The sequence below is a fragment of the Myxocyprinus asiaticus genome, chromosome 48, assembly GCF_019703515.2.
Source record: "Myxocyprinus asiaticus isolate MX2 ecotype Aquarium Trade chromosome 48, UBuf_Myxa_2, whole genome shotgun sequence".
NCBI classification, from domain to species: domain Eukaryota; kingdom Metazoa; phylum Chordata; class Actinopteri; order Cypriniformes; family Catostomidae; genus Myxocyprinus; species Myxocyprinus asiaticus.
The window spans coordinates 4858151-4880201 of NC_059391.1; the positions used below are offsets into that span (position 1 = coordinate 4858151).

A 22051-nucleotide genomic window follows, 5' to 3' on the forward strand; every position below is an offset into this window, starting at 1 on the left:
CACCTCGTTGAAAATAGCCTTCTTAATCAGCAGATTAAAAAAATGGCATACCTAATCTAAAACAGTTATTTTCTAGGCTACTAACTCAAAAGCATAAATTTTTGGATGAGTAAAATTAACACGTCGACATGGTCCGGTGAAAGACGGGACTTGACTCACCTGAGGTGGCTATCTTGCGCTTGAAAAAGCCAGCTCAGCGGAAAATGCACAGATGCACAGATGTAAAGAAGACTCAAAATGTGAAAACATCCATAGGGACTTTCAAACATTTGGAAAGCCAATTCCCACACCACCGAAGTGATTTCATTACTACTTTGCTGAGTTTTCTTGTCTAGCGAGAAAACATTTTCCTGTGCGTGACACGAGTGAGAGAGGGAAGAAACGTGCAGCCTGAGGTGAAATTAAACTCAGTATCTGCTCCAGAAATCCTCGTTTTATTAATTCTATTTAAAATACGTAACATTAGTATGACAGTAATTTAAGTGCAGCCTCTGAAAAAATATAAAGCCAAACGTAAATGTGTTAAAATTATCATCAGTTTAATGGGGGAAATATTAACCGACTAGTAATTCCAGTGTCGACTAGCAGCATCAGAACAGTTTAGTCGACTAGTCTCGCACATCCCTAGTTTGAGTATTTCTGTAACTGCTGATCTAATGGGATTTTCACGCACAACAGTCTCTAGAGTGTATAGAGAATGGTGCCAAAAACAAAAACATCCAGTGAGCAGCAGTTCTGTGGATGGAAACACCTTGTTGATGAGAGAGATCAACCGAGAATGGCTTGACTGGTTCGAGCTGACAGAAAGGCTACGGTAACTCAGATAACCACTCAGTACAATTGTAAGCCCAAAAGCATCTGAATGCACAACACGTTGAACCTTACGGCGGATGGGCTGCAACAGCAGAAGACCATGTTGGGCACTTTATTAGGACCATAGTGTTCCTTATAAAGTGCTCGGTAAGTGTAAATTCCAAATGGTGAGATACAACTTTTCTTGTGTTCATTTAATGAAAACATTGTGAAAAACATGCCTTGATTATTTTTAACTAGATTTTTACTGTATTTTCCAAATACGTAAATATTGAGACAGATATCAAATACTGTAAAAAGACTGAAAAATATCTACAATGCTTTCAACTATAATGACCAACCCTAGTGCAAAATAAACCAAACTAAGTAAATAAAATAAAAAATACCGCTGGTTAGAGAAAAGTGCAGTAGAGACTCAAACATTGTAGAACAATTAAAAGGACAAGCACATTTATCTCAAAAAGAAGTCACTCAAACATCACATACACAGACCACATAAGAGAAAATACTCAGTGAAATCGATTAGGAGAGACTTTCTTGCTTAAAAATAGATAAATAAAAATAACAGCCTAAAATACAACAAGGAGTGTGGTAATGATGTGAAATGTGTGGTACCTGAGACTAGGGCAGCTGGAAGATGATGTCCAGCCTCTCCACCACTCTTCTGGCTCATAGTTGAGTTCTCCTGCTGAACGGCCGAGGGCAACTGCAACTCTTTAGGGAGCAGGTCATACACTGACTCTGAAACAGAGAGTTCAGAAGATGAGTATGCGTGTGTGTGGAGTCACAGTCAAAGACAGGTTGGATGTGCTAAAGGGCTGTTTGTGAAGGCAAAGAACAATGAAAATCTTGCAGCAAGCAGTGCTAAACACTAGGAATAATAATAATTTAAAAAAAAAAGGCACTTCAGTACAAAATCGATCCAAAAAATATTTGTTTAACAATCCTAGTCTTTCTACAGTGTCAACAGTAAAGAGTGCTGACCAAGAGCTGTTTGACTAAGAGGTGGGTACTTTTGAACGTTCACATGCAAATATGCAAGCTTGCCTTGCGTGCCGCGTTAAAGGCCATTACACACTTGGGGCTCAGGAGCTTGTGAGTGTACAAGTTGGTTTGCCAGGTAAAAATAAATTGCAAAATTAAATAAAAAAAAAAAAAAAAAAAGTAAAAAAAAAAAAAATAAGTTCACTGAACTGGTGTCACGCTTGTCATAAATCATACACAAAGTATTTTAGAAAGAAACAAAGAGAGCTCAGTTTAAAATCTGTTTGGTCCAACTGCATCTTAATTATACAATAGTGTGTTGCCAGGGCACTTTTCAATGAGGTGATGTAAAATAATTGCAGAATTTTTCTCTCACAGACATTGCAATTCTTGGCTCAATGGAGTTGTTGTTGATTGTAACTATGGCAACGGCCACCCCTGAAACCATGACATGAGCACCGCCATGACTGCACAAAGTGCTTCCACTACGAGAGAAAGCTGTAGCTGTGTGGCTTTCTGCATCCCCATGTGTACGGCCTTAATACAGCTGTGTGCATGAATGGACGAATGCACTTGTTGGTCAAAATGCCTGTCTCACTGAGATATTAATGTAAACACTGGGTTTGTCTAAAGTCCGGGGTCTCCAAACGTTTTGTTGCCAGGGCCAGGCCACTCTGTTATGTTTTCAAGGGGGGCCGGAGTGAGCCTATGGTATTTTTGTCACAGAGATTATTCTTCTGCTTTTATTACATGGATTAATTTTACAATTATTTCAAATCCATTCACAGAAAACTATTTGAATATTGGTGACTTTATTGTATGTATACACTTCTCAGCAACTTGCTTTAAGACAGGCCTACTTTGCCATTGCATGCTATCTGTTTACAGACGTGTACATGTCAAGACATAAAAACTGATAATAACCACATTAAATGAAAATATTTAAGAAGCTTCTTGAGCTCAAAAAAGATTAAGTGCTCTGTCTGCAATTATAATCCAGAAATATAACTTTGCTTTCATGTGGGCTTATAAGGAACAGTGCCTTTGAAAAGTCTGCTTACAGCTTAAAAGCAGAATTATTATTTTATTTGTTTAAACACCAATAACAAACATGCTCTACACTGTAAAATAGTTTTTTATTCATGAAAAAAAAAAATATGGTTACCTTTATTAAAAAAAAAAAAAAAAAAAAAAGGGTAAACTATTATGGTTTATTTTCCATAGACCGCAACTGACCTATTTCAGTGACATCACTTTTCTCCACAGCCGCCATATTTGTGACCATCAGCGGGAGAACACAATGGCAGTGAATGGAAAAACACCCAAGAAATGATATCAAGAAAAACATCAAAAATTGCTTTTGATCCATGCCAAGTCCCAGGAAAAGTTCATTCAGGCCTGAAGACAGCACAAATATTGCCAAATTGAAATTCTGAGGACATTTACAGCTATTTTATCTGCGATTCATCTCCATACATTGGCGATTCTGATGTGTGACCGGTGAGTACACACATCCACCCGTTCATCACCGTAAACATCTCTCATTCAGAAGTTACAAATGTTTTTGTGTTGTTTTCTGGTCTGATTTAGTCACTTTATTAAAAAAACATCTGTGATGATCCTGTCTCTATGAATGTAAGAGCTGCTTTTACCTCATGAAGGTTTATGTCACATCTCAGCACAATGAAGGTATATGGAAAATTGGTCACAAACATGGTGGCGAGGTCATACAGTGATGTCATATGAAACAGGTCAATTGTTCCTAATAAGCTCACTGAGCAAATAACCCATTGAACCTCACATTCAAAATTGTTAACTGAATTCAGTCAACTCTTTATACTAGATCTATTTTCATTGCAGGGAGAAAATGAATAAGCAGAGACCAATGCGATTAAAGCTTGCAGGATTCAAAAATTATATATTTCATTAACTGGTTTTGATTAGGGATGGGCACGAGTATTCAAGCACCCAGAAGTGACAACGTTTGATCATGAAAACAATGACTGATAATGAAAATGCATGGCGTGACTTTTCAATGAATTCGAAATTCAGTGACAACTACCTGACAACTATACACAAACATGTCAAAGAGGGGCCTTATTTTAAATTTTGGGACTGATTACATTGTGATTTTAAGCGGTAACCTGATTGCAAACAGAGATGTCTCATAGCAGCCAAACTGATAAACAATGCTGCAATGCTAGCGTTTGTTCTACAGGTTTACGATAATCAAAAGAAAGTTTAATTCACTGTGTTTTGAACATTTTTCTTTGCACATGTATGCTAAAGTTTATTGTCATATAATGTAGAAACTTTGACTCAATGTATATTATTTAATAAAAGTGAAGGTTTATCATTGACTGTAAATCTCCCTCGGTGCTGACATGTTTGCGTGATGTCACTCACCTGCATCTCAGTGAAATCAGAGCTGAAGTCTTCCGCACGAGTTGTAAGTCCAACATTAAAACCACCTGCCTAATATTGTGTAGGTCCCCCTCGTGCTGCCAAAACAGCGCCAACCTGCATCTCAGAATAGCATTCTGAGATTATATTATTCTCCCCACAATTGTACAGAGCGGTTACTGTAGACTTTGTCAGTTCAAACCAGTTTGGCAATTCTCTGTTGACCTCTCTCATCAACAAGGTGTTTCTGTCCACAGAACTACCGCTCACTGGATGTTTCTTTATTTTTGGCACCATTCTGAGAAAATTCTAGAGACTGTTCCAGGAGATCAGCAGATACAGAAATACTTTAACCAGCCCGTCTGGCACCGAGAATCTTATTTTATAGTTATTTACATGATCTGCTTCCATATTATTTTAACTTTAAGCTATAACGCATTAAATATAACTGCATTTAAGATGTAACGCCGGGGTGTTTCCTTTAAAGATGCTCGACACGCAAGTTTTGCTTCAGCTCCACTTATTCCACAATGAGAGTGCTTCTGTATTTACTTATTTTGTATTTTTGCATTATAATTCCCTCATACTTTGCGATCTACATCACATGAAGCAGTTTGGAAAGTTTAGAGTGCATCTGGACTGTGAGCTGTCTTCTTCCTCTCCTCAGTCAGGCGTGATCTGCAGTGCTTCTCTCGCGCGTCACCATTAGAATCAATGTGATCTCATGTTACGAAAATTTTTGTTTACAATTTTTTTTATTGTCGACTTTGTCGCTATCGTCGACTAATCATTTCAGCCCTAATCTACACATCAACACACACTTACTAACATTTATCACAGTAAACTTTAACAGATTTTTCATTACAACTGTGACAGTTGTATTAAAGTTAAGTTTTTAAATGTGTTTAGGCTACTATCTTTTCAAAACAAATAAACACTTTGTCTAAGAAAGACAACCTAACTAACTACTGAGGAGCCAACTATGGTAAACACAAGGGGAAGTAGGCTACAATGTAGAATATAAATTATGAGAATGTCATGTGTAATATTGCAATATATTTCCTGTTCTAGTGATGTTTGATATTAGGAAACAAACTGGCCTGGTTTGGCTTCAAATATTCTTAGAAATCATGATTCCTAAATTATTCCTAATATACTAAATGATTCCTAAAAATTCTGATAAAAGAAAAACAATATCTGTTATGAAGAAGGAAACAAACATTTACTGTAGAAGCACAGTCCCAGTAAAGTGGTTTACTCATGAATATTATAACTAAGCCCTATAGAAATAAGGTGTTACTTTAGTTTGATTCCCACAGCACCTTGAAGTACAAAACTACTTAGTTGAGTTCATAAGTTTCTAGATGCGCAGATGATCAAAAATAAATATTCATTACAAACATGAAATGCAACAAATCTTAAATAGTTATTGCAATTATGTAAAAAAAAAAATAACAAATAAAAATGCAACATGATGAACGTTTACACTGGCCACCACCAAAGGCCATTTTTGACCCAGGAAAAACCCTGACTTCTGCCATCATTAAAGGATCCTTAAAAATAAGGCTCCGAGTTAAAATTTCCCTCGAATAACATCAAACGTTTACCTGAAATGACTTATCCAGACGTGTTGCTGATTTTGGGCATCTATGTGAGAAAGGCAATGACACTGTATTGTAGTTCAGATGCTCACAATAATTTCCTCAGTGGAGAGCTTGGGAATATTAGATCGCTTCTATTATAATCAATGAAGCTGTTCAATGAAGCTGTCTGCTTGACCTGTGGACAAGGTAAGGATTTCTTACTGGTGTTCCTAATTTGAGAACAATAATGAAGAAAGAGTGCAACCCTGCCGGGTGCCCCCATCCAAAGTAAAATAATCTGAAATTAATCCATTTGTTTGTACCGCCGCTACCAGGTGTCTACAAAGTAACAATCCATCCAATAAAAGATTTATAAAAAAGCCCTGATCATCAACGTTAGGTGCATAAATATTCGCCAAAATAAGCCTTTGTCCCTGAATTTCAGCTAAAACAATAATGATAATAATAAATTTGTCTTTACTCTGTTTGAGACATTTTAATTGTAGATGTTTACTTAGTGTAATGACTCCCCTGCTCTTACTTGAGCCACCACTATAAAAAAATGCCCACCCCATATCTTTCCAAATTTTTCAGCTTCCTGCGGGGAAAGATGCGTTTCTTGAAGAAACACTATCATATTTCTTAAGCTTAAGAGAAATAACCTTCCTTCATTTTATGGGGTGCCCCAACCCATTCACATTCCATGTGGAGAGAGACAATCCACTCATATTAACATTTGACATTTTGACATGTATGAAAAAATTGATTGTGTGTCAAAATAGGATTATAAAGGCCACATTCCAACTTTAGTGCAACAGTCAAACCCCGAACATTCCCCAGAACCAAACAAACAGAAAAAATAAGTGTGCATTAACCGTGTACACGACAGCGCCAACTGGCGTCCATCCCTACAAACTCAAACAGTCCATGTATGCCTACGAGAGCCCCCGCAACTTTGCCATCTGATTGCTCAAGTCCGGTGTTTCTATACAAATTTTGTGAGACAGAATTACACAGCAAAAGATAATCTATAAAACAAACTCCAGCCAATAGGCAGAATAAACACAAAGAGTATGTAGCTTCATCCATAAAACTGTCCTAAAGGTGTATTATTCTACAAAATAAACTCCAGCGGCTAGGCGGAACCAGCACAAAAAGAGCGTGCAGATTCTTCAGACAGTCAAACTAATGTTCAGTGAGCCGGTCCATTCGACTGCAACATGAGTGCAAGCAAATGACTTACTCACTCCAATGACTTAGCCAGAAATACTCCACAAACTGAACTCCAGCCGACTGGCGGACTAAGCACAAAGAGCATGTAGATTCATCCACAAAACCGTCCCGAAGGTGTGTTGCTCTACAAAATAAACTCCAGCCGCAAGGCGGAACCAGCACAAAGAGAGCGTGCAGAAACTTCAAACAGTCAAGCAAATGTTCAGTGAGCCGGTCCATTCGGCTGCAACGCAAGTACCACAAAGTGACTTACTTCATTGACTTTATGAAGGACATCACTTGTTGTGGGCATGTGAATGTTTTACGGCCATCCTTAGCATCTATTCTCAATTCAGCCGGGAATATCAGTGCAAAAGCTATCTTCCATTGATGTAAAGATTTCTTGCATTCCTTGAATCGATCACGTTTCTCTCGTTGAGTTCGCAAAGTTTGGGAACAAGAAAATGCTGTAGTTCTTCCAAGAAAGCCTTCCTTTACTCCTCGCCTCACTTAACACAAGATCTTTATCGGACAATTTCAGAAACTTGGCCACAATTGATCGGGCCTGTCTCCCTCAGCGGATCGCCGAGCCAGAACCATGTGAGCTTGCTCGATTTCCAGCTTATGGCCTATGTCAAGCAGACATCCAGGAATTCCACCATATCCCATCCCTCCACTACCTCAGGGACCCCCATGATACGGACGTTATTCCACTGGCTACACTTTTCCATGCCCTCCAACTTCTCCCAGACACGCTCCAAATCCACCTTGGTCACTAGCGGATTAGCAGATAATTCCCTCTCCGATGACTCCAGATAATCGATCTGTTTCTCGACATCCCCCACTCTTGTAACCACCTCAGAGAATTTAGTCTCCATGGCAGTGATCGAGCGCCATATCACAGCAAGATCCTCCAAGTCAGCAACGACCTTAGTCAGCATTGCTAACATGTTCAGCATCTCTCGCCGCATTTCCCCGACCAAATCGACTCCCTGGCTCGGGGCCTGCTCGGGAGCATCAGCTTGAGCACGTAAGTGTCTTTTAATGACTCCAGAGCCCGAGGATGATATATTGTCCTCCTAGAACAGTTATGAAACAGAGTATATCAAATCTCACCTGTTTATGTCATGAAAGGTATTAAATATGAAAAGTGCGCAGAGCTTGCCGTTCACACGTCCGATCTTCACATGGTGTCATGTGACCTCTACAGTCAAACATAAGCTATACATTTTTCCTAGTCTATTTTCACCTGGTACACTGACTCAACCACTCACAGCTTTCCATGAGGCTGTTTTCCTATTTTTGTCTCTATAAACACTCAAAATATTTTTATATAGCTTAGGAAATTCAGCAACAGCGAGTATATTCGTCTCCACGTTGTTTTTGACTACATAAAAGCAAAATGTCGTTTGACTGGTTGTGAATAAATTCAGCTCTGATTGGTCAGTGACAAGCGGCAGCCGCAGAAAGATAAAATATTTTTTAATCTTGCCCGGTGTTGGCCACAAGCAGTCATGCACAACAAAGCTGCAGGATTCTCGTAAACGAGCTTGGAAAGCAGCGCTTCTTTGACTACCGCCTCGGTTTCTGCCACCTGCCGCCTCTCTCTTATTGAAAATTAATAGGGAAAGCATGGTGACTGCATCCCATGTAAAACCGCCTTATTTGTCAGGAATCATTCTGCAAATTCTGTCTGACACTACTTTAATAATTGTCAATGGCTGGTCACTTGCTCATCTTGTGTATATACAGAAGTAGTCAAAAGTTTACATAAACTTAGGTTGAAGTCATTAAAACTCATTTCTGAACCACTCCACAGATTTCATATTAGCAAATTAAGGTTTTGGCAAGTCGTTTAGGACATCTACTTTGTGCATGACATGAGATGTATTTCCAACAATTGTTTACAGACAGATTATTTAACTTTTAATTGACTATATCACAATTCTAGTGGGTCAGAACTTTACAAACACTAAGTTAACTGTGTCTTTAAGCAGCTTGGAAAATTCCAGAAAATGATGTCAAGCCTTTAAGCAATTAGCTTCAGATAGGCTAATTAGCTAATTGGAGTCAACTGGAGGTGTACATGTGGATGTACTTTAAGGTTTACCTTCAAATTTGGTGCCTCTTTGCTTGGCGTCATGGGAAAATTAAAAGAAATCAGCAAAGACCTGGAAAAACAAATTCTGGAAGTCTGGATCATTCTTAGGAGCAATTTCCAAATGCCTGAAGGTACCACGTACATCTGTACAAATAATAATACGCAAGTATAAACACCATGGGACCACTCAGCCATCATACCGCTCAGGAAGAAGATGCATTCTGTCTCCTAGAGCAGTATTTCCCAACCACTGTGCCGTGGCACACTAGTGTGCCGTGAAAGATTGTCAGGTGTGCCGTGGAAAATTATAAAATTCCACAAAATAAATAAATGCATGAAAAAAAAACATTTATAATAATTTCAGGGATCCAAACTCACCTTTCGAAGAAATTCGCCATTTTGAAACCATAATCGGTCAATTTTGTGATTGTGAAGAGCAATGATTAATGTGCAAAAGTGACTGATATTTATACAAGTTAAGGGTCTTTCACATGACTCGCGTCACAGTGAAGTCTATGAAGTGACGCCACTTTACACCAAAGTGTTTTTCACACACACGTTTTTGCTTCACCAATAATGTCTTTGAGAGTACTAAGCAACAAGAAATATTTAAAAACTGTCCAAATTTGTGAAGAGACATTGAATGTCTCATAATTTCTTTTAATTAAATACTACCTTATCGTTTACGAATAGAGACCCCAGTTATTTAACTGATTTAAATTCACCAAGAAAATGCTTAGACCTAAACATAAGAGTCCTTTTATTACTTTCTGCTATCAACTGCAAGCTTTTTTCTCTCTTCCAAATACATTTTCAATGTTTATTGTGCACACCTCCCACTTTTTTACGTGGGAAACTCGTAAAATCACTTTCTGCAAATCTTGTCATGTGGAGGGCAATGCGGTGCTTGACGCTGTCGTTGAACGAAGCGTTGACGCCTCAACTCAACTCATGTGAAATGCGCTTTACAATGACGAAAGAACATTATTGAAACTCAAAATGATTATTATTTGTCTATTATTGTGGTCTTTTCTGATGAAAGCCAAGCTCAGCAGTTTAAATAGGCTACTGTTGGAAAATGATACCATAGATCTGCTTTGCGTTTATAATTCTTATAATCAAGTCAGTAGATTTGTACCCATGCAAGTTTTAATAAAGGAGAAGGTAAGGATGTTATTGAAACTCACTATTATTAGACTATTATTGTTGTCTTTTTGGATGAAAAATAATGCTCAGACTGAAGGAAGACTATAGATCTGCTTTGTTCTTTTAATGCTTAAATACTATAAAGTCTCTTGGTAGATTTCAGTCATGAATGACTCAAAATGATTCAATGACTCACTCATAGCACATAAGAGGCTCATTTGTCACCACCTAGTGACATTTCCAGAAGGGGTCACTGACCTAATCAGTTAATAAAATTGAACAAATTTGTGAAACAGAAGCAAGCCTCACCAAATTACTCTTTATTTTGCAGCTAATTCTGCATAATTGTAAACCTGAATAAACTTTAATTACTAAAATAGCTGGAAATGGTGCTTTTAGCTAGGGATGTGCGACACTAGTTGACTAAATGGTTCCGATGCTGCTAGTCGACACTGGAATTACTAGTCGGTTAATACTACCCCCATTAAACTGATCATAATTTTTACACAGTTACGTTTGGCTTTATATATATATATATATATTTTTTTTTTTTTTTTTTTTTTTTTTTTTTACAGAGGCTGCACTTAAATTACTGTCATATTAATGTTACATATTTTAAATAGAATTCATTATACAAATATTATTTAAAAAGAGGATTTCTGGAGCAGATACAGAGTTTAATTTCACCTCAGGCTGCGCGTGCTTCTTCCCCCTCTCACTCGCGGCACGCGCAGGAAAATGTCCTCTCGCTAGCCAAGCAAACTCAGCAAAGTAGTTATGAAATCACTTCGGTGGTGCGGGAACCGGATTTCCAAATGTTTGAAAGTCCCTATGGATGTTTTCAAATTTGAGTCTTCTTTAAATCTGTGCATGCTTGTATGTTATTTTTCCACTGAGCTGGCTTTTTCAAGTGCAGGATAGACGCCTCAGGTGTGTCAAGTCCCAACTTTCACCGGACCATGTCGACGTGTTAATTTTGCTCATCCAAAAATGTATTCTTTTGAGTAAGTAGCCTAGAAAATAACTGTTTTAGACTAGGTATGCCATTTTTTTTTTAATCTGCTGATAAAGAAGGCTATTTTCAACGAGGTGCCAATGACTTAACAGTTTAACCTATCTTTTATTCTGTGTGCACGTCATGTTTAGAATACATTAGATTTATTGTAGGCTACATCACAGGCCTATTTTTTTCTTTTTACATAGTAACTGTTATTGTTAACGTTCTTTACCGAACAGCTGTCATATTAGATCAATGGCTAATGCATAACTGCAAGTCGTGAAATGCGCACAACTTTTCAGCAATTTTTTTTCACTCTTAGATTTGGCTTAGTCTACCTGTTAATTATTTTCAACAATGTCCTGACTGTTTTAATATGTTAAGTAACTTTTATTTGGTCATTTCCATTTAGAACAGGCTTTTAGGGTTGCTCCATTGATCCTGCACTATTCATTCAATTGTTTTCAATAAATATGCCTGTTAAATATTCGCTAACGTTGATTCAGTGAATGTGTGTCATGTTCTATATTTAATGTACAATGATCATAATGCAAGGCGAGCACGTCGCAGATAAATGCTCCTTTTCAGTGGAATTTAGCATCGGATAAGGAATAGATTAAGTATTTTAAATGGGTTGCATAATTTTTTTATTTTATTTTTTTTTTTACTGTTTTCTGAAGGTTGGTTTCTCTTTAGACTAGTCGGTTACAAAACTTCCGTTTAAACGACAGTCAAATTAGTCAAAGCGCACATCCCTACTTTTAGCTTATTCTTTAAAAAAAAAATATCCCCAGAAAACATTTTCGTGGACCAGTGATTGTCTTACCTTTTTCGCCCCTCATGAGTTTGCATCCCTGTAATTTGTTGTGGCTTTGCAAGAACAAATCTACAAATTAGAAAAGAAGCAAATTTGTTTTTTTTTTCATTACCCGTTTAGCGCTCTTACCTATGTGATTTTTTTTTTTTTTTTTTTTTTTTTGCATAGCCGAATTTCAAACAAGTAAACACGCTACTAAGATGGACAGAAAACAGGGACAGGTTCTTGAAAAGGAAAAATATTGACGATGGTTAGCCTATGTGGGATAGTGGTGTGCCGTATAATTTTTTAGTCTTAAAAAGTGTGCCATGGCAGAAAAAAAGTTGGGAAACACTGTCCTAGAGATTGTGCAAATCAATCGCAGATCAACAGCAAAGGACCTTCTGAAGATACTGGAGGAAACAGGTAGACAAGTATCTATATCCACAGTAAAACGAGTCCTATATCAACATAACCTGAAAGGCTGGTCTGCAAGAAAGAAGCCACTGCTACAAGACCACCATATAAATGGTCACTATGGTCTGATGAAACAAAAATTTAACTGTTTGGGCATAATGACCATCATTATGTTTGGAGAAAAAGGGTGAGGATTGCAAGCCGAAGAACACCATCCCAACCGTGAAGCATGTGGATGGCAGCATGTTGTGTGGGTGCTTTGCTGCAGGAGGGAATGGTGCACTTCACAAAATAGATGGCATCATGAGGAAGGAAAATTATGTGGATATATTGAAGCAAAATATCAAGACATTAGCCAGGAAGTTAAAGCTCTTCCAAATAGGGATGCACCGATACCACTTTTTTCTTACGATCCGATTCCGATATCGGAAATCTCAGTATCGGCCGATACCGATCCCAAGCCGATACCAGTGTTGTTTTTTTGCATAATCAGTATAGAATATCTTTCCATTATTGTGTGGAACTAATTGGGAGTACTCTTTAATATGTAAAGAAACACAAACCTCTAACTACACATTATTTCAATATAAATGTATAGCTTATTAAGAAACACTTTTTTATTAACTAGTATACTGGATAATGTAGCAGAAAAATTAACAGTAATTCCAGTCTTCAAGTCTTCAGTAGAAAAGAAACCAGTGTTTTATTTTTGCCATTTTTTCCAAAAATGTTTCAACTTGCATCTGGAATTTAAGTGATTCAGATCTCTTTGTTTTCAATTTAGTTGTAAGACATCAGTCCACTTTTCAGTCACACAGTTATTTTTTGAAACCCATTCAACTTAAATATTGTTATAAATTGTAAACAAATACTAATGACAATAATAATAAATTGTTATTCATATTATTATTATTGACTTAATTTTAAATACAACAGTAATATATTTAAATCGTGCACTTTTTAAACCTTCGCGCTTTAATTTTGACATTCTAAACTCTTCAGGAAGTCCTGTATGTGTCTGTTTGTAGGCAAGTTCACAGTAGTTTAATTCGCTTCTTATTCAAATTCTGGTAAAATGCACCTCCGGTGCCATTCTAAATGCATATTATAAGTGAACCGAACTATTGAGCATCTACATCCGAGATGCCGTTCAAATATTGCACACCGCTGAGAAGGCTAAAAATAGCCGCGAGTGCATCACCAGCCTGTGCGTGAGCAGCACACCATTCACTAATGCACTGGCGCTGCGCATACTATATATTAACTTATTAAACACAGCCTTTTGTGATTCACAGAGCTATCGCACGTCTTCAAGTGGCTTTGAATAAAAAGCATGAGTCATATGAACTGCTTTAATGGTGCTTTTATGGTTCTTTTATGTCATTTTTGGAGCTTGACAGTAACGAACATGACTAACACACAGTATCGGATTTGGATCAGGCTCGTCAGACTGATACCCAATCTGTCTAAAAGCTTCAGTATCAGATCGGTGCATCCCTACTTCCAAATGGACAATGACCCCAAGCATACCTCCAAAGTTGTGGCAAAATAGCTTAAGGACAACAAAGTCAAGGTATTGGAGTGACTATCACAAAGCCCTGACTTCAATCTGATAGCAAATTTGTGGGCAGAACTGAATAAGTGTGAGAGCAAGGAGTCCTACAAACCTGACTCAGTTACACCAGTTCTGTCTGGAGGAATGGGCCAAAATTCCAGCAACTTATTGTGAGAAGCTTGTGGAAGGCTACCCAAAATGTTTAACCCAAGTTAAACAATTTAAAAGCAATGCTACCAAATACTAACAAAGTGTATGTAAACTTCTGATCCATTGGGAATGTGATGAAAGAAATAAAAGCTGAAATAAATCATTCTCTCTACTATTATTCTGACATTTCACATTCTTAAAATAAAGTAGTGATCCTAACTGACCTATGACAGGGAATGTTTTCTACGATTAAATGTCAGGAATTGTGAAAAACTGAGTTTAAACATATTTGGCATTTGTAAATTTCTGACTTCAACTGTTCATCTGAATAAGCACCTTGAACAGCTCTAACACCTTATGTTCTGTTTACAAACCTTTGAGGGCACATCTCCTGCATTGCCATAGTTCTAGGCAAAACAATGGTTACGGTTCAGGACTGAGGCCAACAACAGAAAGGTATGGAACAGAACCTCCACATGTGACCATTGATTAGATGGAGAATCTGAATGAATATTTGGACAAAAGGCTGGGAATAAGGATGTGCCATGATGACATCTGCCAGAAATACTGCATCATGCAAACAGAGAGTTGGTTATGGGCCTTGCCTGACATTAAAAGGGATTATGGAAAGACAGTGTTTAAGGACAAACACCAAGAAAGATGCAGAATGCAAAATTAACAAAACTCACCTACATTTGCCAATTCCACATGATCACAACTTTAAAATAAATGTTTCCAGAGGACCCAAGCATTCTTCCAATGGAATGCAACCATTCAGAAATAATTTTAATCTAAAATCTTAAGTAAAGACACCTGTATACAGAATACTGTGTACATGATTAGTGAAATGTTGATTTGGGAGGATTGATTTGATCATAGGGAGGACTGAAGGATTGTGTGTTTTAACTGTCTTTAGTCAGATGCAATTACAATGTGACTTTGCACCCTACAATGGTTGGGTTATCCTGAGGGGGGTTTCTGTGATACTACATTTGTTGAGATGTTCCCAGAAGATTACTGTGGTGCACACTTACAGTGTTGTCCCTAGAGGATCTCCTGTGTGTTTAGTTAGCACATTTGCTATCAGCTATAAAGGTCTGTTTTGGGTTAAAATTCAGAAGAGCTATGCTACATGATCGACATCAATAAATTATTTCCCCCATAAGCACTTGGTCTGGCTTACTCTTCTTTATGTATTAGAAGAACTCTGATCCATTGGCTAGCCTGATATCTGGTCAGCCAAACACAAGAAGATATAACAGCATCATCTGAACGAAGTCTTGAAGTCTGTCCCAAATGCACACTTTTATAAGCCATGCACCCTCATGGACTTGCTAACTAGTGCCCCATCTGTCTGCACTCGCTTACGTCACCAAAGTCTGGACTCCAAATGCATAGGGTGCCATTTGGACTGGGCCTCTAGAGCAAAACAGCACAATCACTCTGTAAACGCACCTAACACAGCAACTGTTCCACATTAAACTGTATGCTTATTATGATCCTTTTTTTAAGTGTTTATAAAGTGCTCTTGTGCGCTGGACAACTTGGGTCGTGTTTTTCCCCTTTCAACTTGTTGCTGTCGCTTTTCAAATGAATTATCATACAACACATTTTTCATTGGGCTGTAAAGTGACGTCACTGACAGAGATTCTCTGTGCTCGTCGCATATATCTAACTAATCGATCATGAAATTCATTGTCGATTTTCATTATCGATTTTAACAAATAGTTGTTGCAGCACTAACTGATTTATCATTATTATTTTGAGGATTCGATATGTTTTATATAAAAGTAAAATCAAAATAATTCAAAATAAAAACTGTGGCAGGGTGGTGTGCCGGGCCGGGCTGTGATGCTGCACACCCGGCCCCTAATCAGGCTGATCAAGCCCGAGAGGGATAAAGGTGACAATTTATGAGGCTGTTTTGGAAATTAATTTTTTTTAAATAAACAAAATCAATCATTGCTGATTTAACAAACATAAATAAGTAACTAAGTATTAATTGCAACATATACAAGTAGTTATGTCATTTGAGTAATGACCACAATTCACCAACAACAGAACCAAAAAACAGAACATAAACTATAGGCACATATTTTTTTGGGTATATATATATATATATATATATATATATATATATATAAATATATCTGGTAAAACAGATATATCGGTCCACCTCTACAGGAAATAGTATGTATATTAGACTAATAAGATTATCTGTCTGCATCACCATAAGAATGCATGTTCAAGAACCATTAATGGAATAAAACGTCATGAAAATCATTCTGTTTATGGTATTTTTATTTTACATTTTCTGGAATCTGTTTGTAAACAGTGGTTATTTTTGCAATTTCAAAACGACAAACTTTGACATTAATCACCTCCTTTCACTAACCCTTTGTTTAAAAAAAAATTTTTTTTTTCCAAATGTCATGCCCTACTTTGTATCCTGTTCATGGAAAGTGCCATCTATGCAAGCACAGTTGCAGGACTTGTGTAGCATTTTGGCCAACTAACTTGGATGAGGACAGAGAAGTGGAAATTGGAACTTGGATCAACACTCCCCTTCAGATATTCTTTGTGAATAAAAGCCCTGATGCCTGTAGTGAAACTGAAGCCACGATCAGCAGGTCTGCATACCACATGTTCAGCATTCCTGCTATTTTAACACTATGCATCCCTGGACTACGGAGAGATAATGGAACTGTCCGATTCTCCTTGGCCCAAGCAACCCTTTATTTTCTGGGGTTTAAATTTGTTTAACAGAAAGGACAGAAAAACTGCTCTGGAAGCTGAAAAAAATGGCCAAAGTGTCACAACAATTACACACTTTATCTTTGTGGACCCTGGCTTTATAAAACCACCACTAAACACAGATGGAACCAAATAATGAATACAATTAGCCTACCTGTAACTTTTAAACTAAGTGTAATTCCAAAAACAATACATTTTTAATATTAATTAATAATATGAAATATCTCTTTATCACTAAAAATTTGGGTCAAGTAAATTGGACACAAAAGGACAAGCATGTAACCTAGGACATACAGCTAGTGAGCTATGAATAAACAAGCTAGATTTTAACATTTTCACAAGAAAACGTGAGTGATTCTTGCCAGTGTAAAACTTGCTGCCAACATGCCAGGGCTATACTGTTCCCAAGGTGTTCTGCAAAAGGTTCATCAATTCCCATCAGTTTTATCATCCACCAGGTGAAAATCTGATTGCTTAGAAAACATATATCATATCTCTGCTCATCAAGCCACTTAGTTAAGGTTCTGGGGTTTGTTTTTAATCTCAAACCCTAAGTATGAACAATGTATAAATAAAAAATGAATCAAGAAACAGTTAGTTTAGCTCTCTTTACAAAGCCCCTAATTGTAAATGGTCTACAGTTGAAGTCACAAGTTTACATACACTTAGGTTAAAGTCATTAAAACTTATTTTATAACCACTCCACAGATTTACTATTAGCAAACTATAGTTTTGGCAAGTCATTTAGGATATTTACTTTGTGCATGACACAAGTAATTTTTCCAACAAATGTTTACAGACAGATTGCTTCACTTTTAATTGACTATATCACAATTCCAGTGGGTCAGAAGTCTCTGATGTCAATAATGTCAAGCCTTTAGACAATTAGCTTCTGATAGGAGTTGTACTGAATTGGAGGTGTACCTGTGGATGTATTTTAAAGCCTACCTTCAAACTCAGTTCCTCTTTGCTTGACATCATGAGAAAATCAAAAGAAATCAGCCAAGACCTCAGAAAAAAAAATTGTGGACCTCCATAAGTCTGGTTCCCAAGTCTGGTTCATCCTTGGGAGCAATTTCAAAACACCTGAAAGTATCACGTTTATCTATACAAACAATAGTACGCAAGTATAAACACCATGGGACCACGCAGCCATCATACTGCTCAGGAAGGAGACGCATTCTGTCTCCTATAGATGAACGTAGTTTGGAGCGAAAAGTGCAAATCAATCCCAGAACAACAGCAAAGGACCTTGAGAAGATGCTGGAGGAAACAGGTAGACAAGTATCTATATCCACAGTAAAACGAGTCCTATACTGACGTAACTCGAAAGACTGCTCAGCAAGGAAGAAGCCACTGCTCCAAAACCGCCATAAAAAAAGCCAGACTACAGTTTGCAAGTGCACATGGGGACAAAGATCTTACTTTTTGGTTAATTAATTACTTAATTTCCTCTGGTCTGAAGAAAAAAAAAAAAAAAGAATTGTTTTGCCATAATGACCATCGTTATGTTTGGAGGAAAAAGGATGAGGCTTGCAAGCTGAAGAACACCATCCCAACCGTGAAGCATGGGTGTGGCAGCATCATGTTGTGGGGGTGCTTTGCTGCAGGAGGCACTGGTGCACTTCACAAAATAGATGGCATCATGAGGTACAAAAGTTATGTGGATACAGGGTTTTTCCTGCATAAAGAATTACGAGGCAGCCGCCTTGTAGATAAGTGCCCTTTTTGCAAGTAATTTCTTTTTTTAATTTATATTTTAGTTATTATTTAAATTTGGCCCTTGGCATCAATTCTCAATTTAACATGTGCCCGACATCTGCATTTAAGCTGTAATTCTGCGAGACCACACTAGCCCCTGCCCCTCCACCTTTTTGACATTCTTTGTCACAGCCTCCACACAACATCGACGTCTACCTGACCATCCATTAAGCTTAACAACAAGCAAGCTAATCAGGCATTGGCTCAAAATAGCGTCGTGCAGGGTCAGAAATGCCCCCAAAATTCAATATTTGAATTGCTCCTGTATGAGTTGTTTTTTTTTATATTGATAACATGACATAGTCAATCCTCTGTGGTCACTGGAGGTGCCGGCGCGATCACCTGACTTTTTTCCTGATAACAGCAGAAAGAAATACTCTGTCATTTTTGGTCATACAGAAAAGAGTAAGACATCATTCGAAACTATAAAGGGTTTACTTTTATTTGTGTACACTCACAATAACAGCAAAACTTTGTGGTTTTGTAAAATAAAGAAATCATACAGGATGCGCTTTCTGCCGTCTTGGTCTCCATGAACAACTGTCTGGAGCGCACCATGAAAATGAAACGAAACTCAGCGTATACTTGCCTCGCAGACATGAGAAATATGTCTATAGAAAGCTTGAATATTCTACTTTTAAATAGGGCTGCCCCCGACCAAAGATTTTCCTAGTCGACTAGTAGGAGTTAATTTAAGCCATTAGTCGTCTAGTCGCACGTTTATGATATTAATTTAATTACTTGAATATATTTGGGGGGGGGGGGGGGGGGGGGGGGGCATCAGAAAATGGTTTGAGTTCCAGGGCTGAGAAAGAATGTTATAAGTAACATTGCTAACACTGTGCTACATTACAGAGAAATACTAAACCGTAATAACGAGCCTTTAAAATATACATTTTACAAGTGCACGCACGAAGTGAGCCGCAGCAACACCGGCAAAAGCTGTAATAATCCTGAATGTGTTGGAAAAACCAGCAAGGAGACTGTCTGAACATTTTGTTAATTTATAGAGAGAAACGCACATTAGGGTTGTTCCGACAGACGATGATCTCGGGGATCGACGATGGCTGATGTCTTTGACGATGTCAAGATGATATTTGGCTAATTTTCCCATGTATCAAATTATTATTATTAGGCTATTATTATCAAAGACACACAGACACGCGCTTGAAGAAACACTTTATTATATTATTAAGAACAGATGACAGAAAAGCCATCTATGCGCATATATGACGCGCTGATATGGAAGCGTGCAGTCTCGTGGAACACGCGCATGTAAAAGAAACTCTTTGTTTCTGTCTTCCGATTTATTTTTATTTTTTTGCAAGAACAGTATCGTCTATAAGTGCTGCAAATGACCTCAGACATCTCAGCTCAGGAGGTGTTTTGAGTTCAGTTCGCTTTATTGCACAGAGCAGTTTATTGTGACCAACTCTGCAGCCTTTACATCTGTAAAATAATAACAAAAACAAAACAAAACCACGTTCACCTCAAACTATGATTTATATTTCAGAGATTATCATCATTATAATTATTATTTTTACATTTATAATTGTTTTTGTCTTCATTTGTGTAAGTTATTTTCCGCCATGATGTTAAGATGGATTCTTGCCTGACGGTAAATGGAAAGGTGTATGTATATAATTCTTTTATCAATTCATTATTTTAATTGCTTTTTCATTTCATTTGGAGCGCAATTTGAATTTAGAAATGTATTTGATTTAAGTTTTTCGTTTTTCATTTAATTTTCAATGCAAAATCACTAAAGCAAGAATATTCACCGATCCCTCAGCCCGGGGGTTGCCGATGTAATTGGATATTGCGATATATACCGTGAAGGAGGGAACAAAACAAATTTATTCACACACAATGCATTTTCCTGGACAACGAAATACCCGACCGGTAGAGAATGCACAGATGAAGTAGGTTCTTTGCCAGAGAGATGTTCACAACTGTTGTTAAACCATCTTTCAAAAAGTTGAACAACACATTTTAATTGCACTTATTTCTTTTCAGTTATTTGAATTTTTTGTTAAAATAAATAAAAAATTAAGTTCTAAGTTTGAAATCAAGGTGTCTTGCTTTATAGTGTAGGCTTAACCCTAACCCTGCTTAATGAAAATTACCCCATAGTACCACCTAGTGTCCAACCAGCACTAATACCGGTTCATCGTTTTTGTGTGGAGTTTTTCTGCGACCAACTGACCAATCAAAACTTGGTCGACCAAAACTCTTCTCATCGACTAACGTTTGATCGACTATCAGGGGGCAGCCCTACTTTTAAATGAATCAATTTAAATTGAAAACAAATATTCTCTGATTGTGTAATCCATATGGAACAACGAGAGGTACAGTCTTTCCTGTTTGAGCTCATTATCGTTTTTGGAAGAAGATACGCAGTGAATTTACCTCAGAAGAAGAGCATGATCCGATATGGCCTAACACAAAAAGTGTCCCACAACAGTTAATTTTGTGAGCGAAAACTGGAGTCTACAAAACCTATTATGTGTTTCATGGCCTTATTTCAGTGACTTAAAAATTACTAACCATGCATAATCTTGATTTTCTCAAAAATGCAAACATGTACATCTCATGTTTGGAGGCTCTTATGTTAGAACTACTGAGAAAGTGATGCAGTTTATTTATTCATTTTGTTAATTTTTCATGCTTGACATGATGACTACAATCATGTCAACTGTATCTGGGCAAAATTTTGTATTGTTATCACAAAGCAAGTTATGGCATTTGGAACCAAGGTAGCCTTTTATATCAAAAGTCCAAAAAACTCTCCAAACAAGTGATCTGAGGGTTTTACTGAACCTAAGAACTACTTACATTTGTAAATGCCACAATAAACCAGAAATATACTTACACAGAATAAGTAACAAGTAATAAGATCCAGCACTGTTTCAGTTGTGCGCATGGTAAATCAAGACCTGTCAATCTAAGCGATCAGTCCAATCCAAGCTGTAAAACAGTGGCCGATTGGTCTCTACAGAGATCAGAGATGATCTTATTATCGGTTTAAGAGGTTAATCAAGTTTGCTGTTTGTTAACTATAAATGAACACATTAGCTGTTATGTTGTATTTAATTAAATGTTGAACAAGTTAGCTTTTTTAATTAAATATGCTATAAATTGATAATTGTCATTTTCTTCAATCATCTAATTAATAGAACACCTAAAATATGTTGCTTAAGTGTTTGCTTCAGCCAGTGGAAGGCATGGTACAAGTGTATGTGTGCACATGATCAGGATGGTACCACCTCTGCCTCATGTTGAGCCAGGAAAAACCCTGGGATATACTGAAGCAACATCTCAAGACATCTCAAGATTCATCGATCCAATGACCAACGATCCAATGTTATCGATACAGCGC

At 37.3% G+C, this 22051-nt stretch overlaps 1 protein-coding gene across 3 annotated transcripts in view; it reads right to left on the reverse strand.

Annotated features, from left to right (window-relative positions):
* The window catches only part of LOC127437446 (nuclear factor of activated T-cells 5-like), an 87628-nt gene that overhangs the window by 61805 nt on the left and 3772 nt on the right, over positions 1 to 22051 (reverse strand). For 2 of the 3 annotated variants that reach the window (XM_051692365.1, XM_051692361.1), the window contains exon 2: positions 1429 to 1554. In XM_051692365.1, coding sequence (XP_051548325.1) covers positions 1429 to 1554 — 126 coding nt within the window. Of the gene's footprint in view, positions 1 to 1428; positions 1555 to 22051 lie in introns of those variants that run through there. The other variant, XM_051692363.1, reaches the window with a different exon arrangement.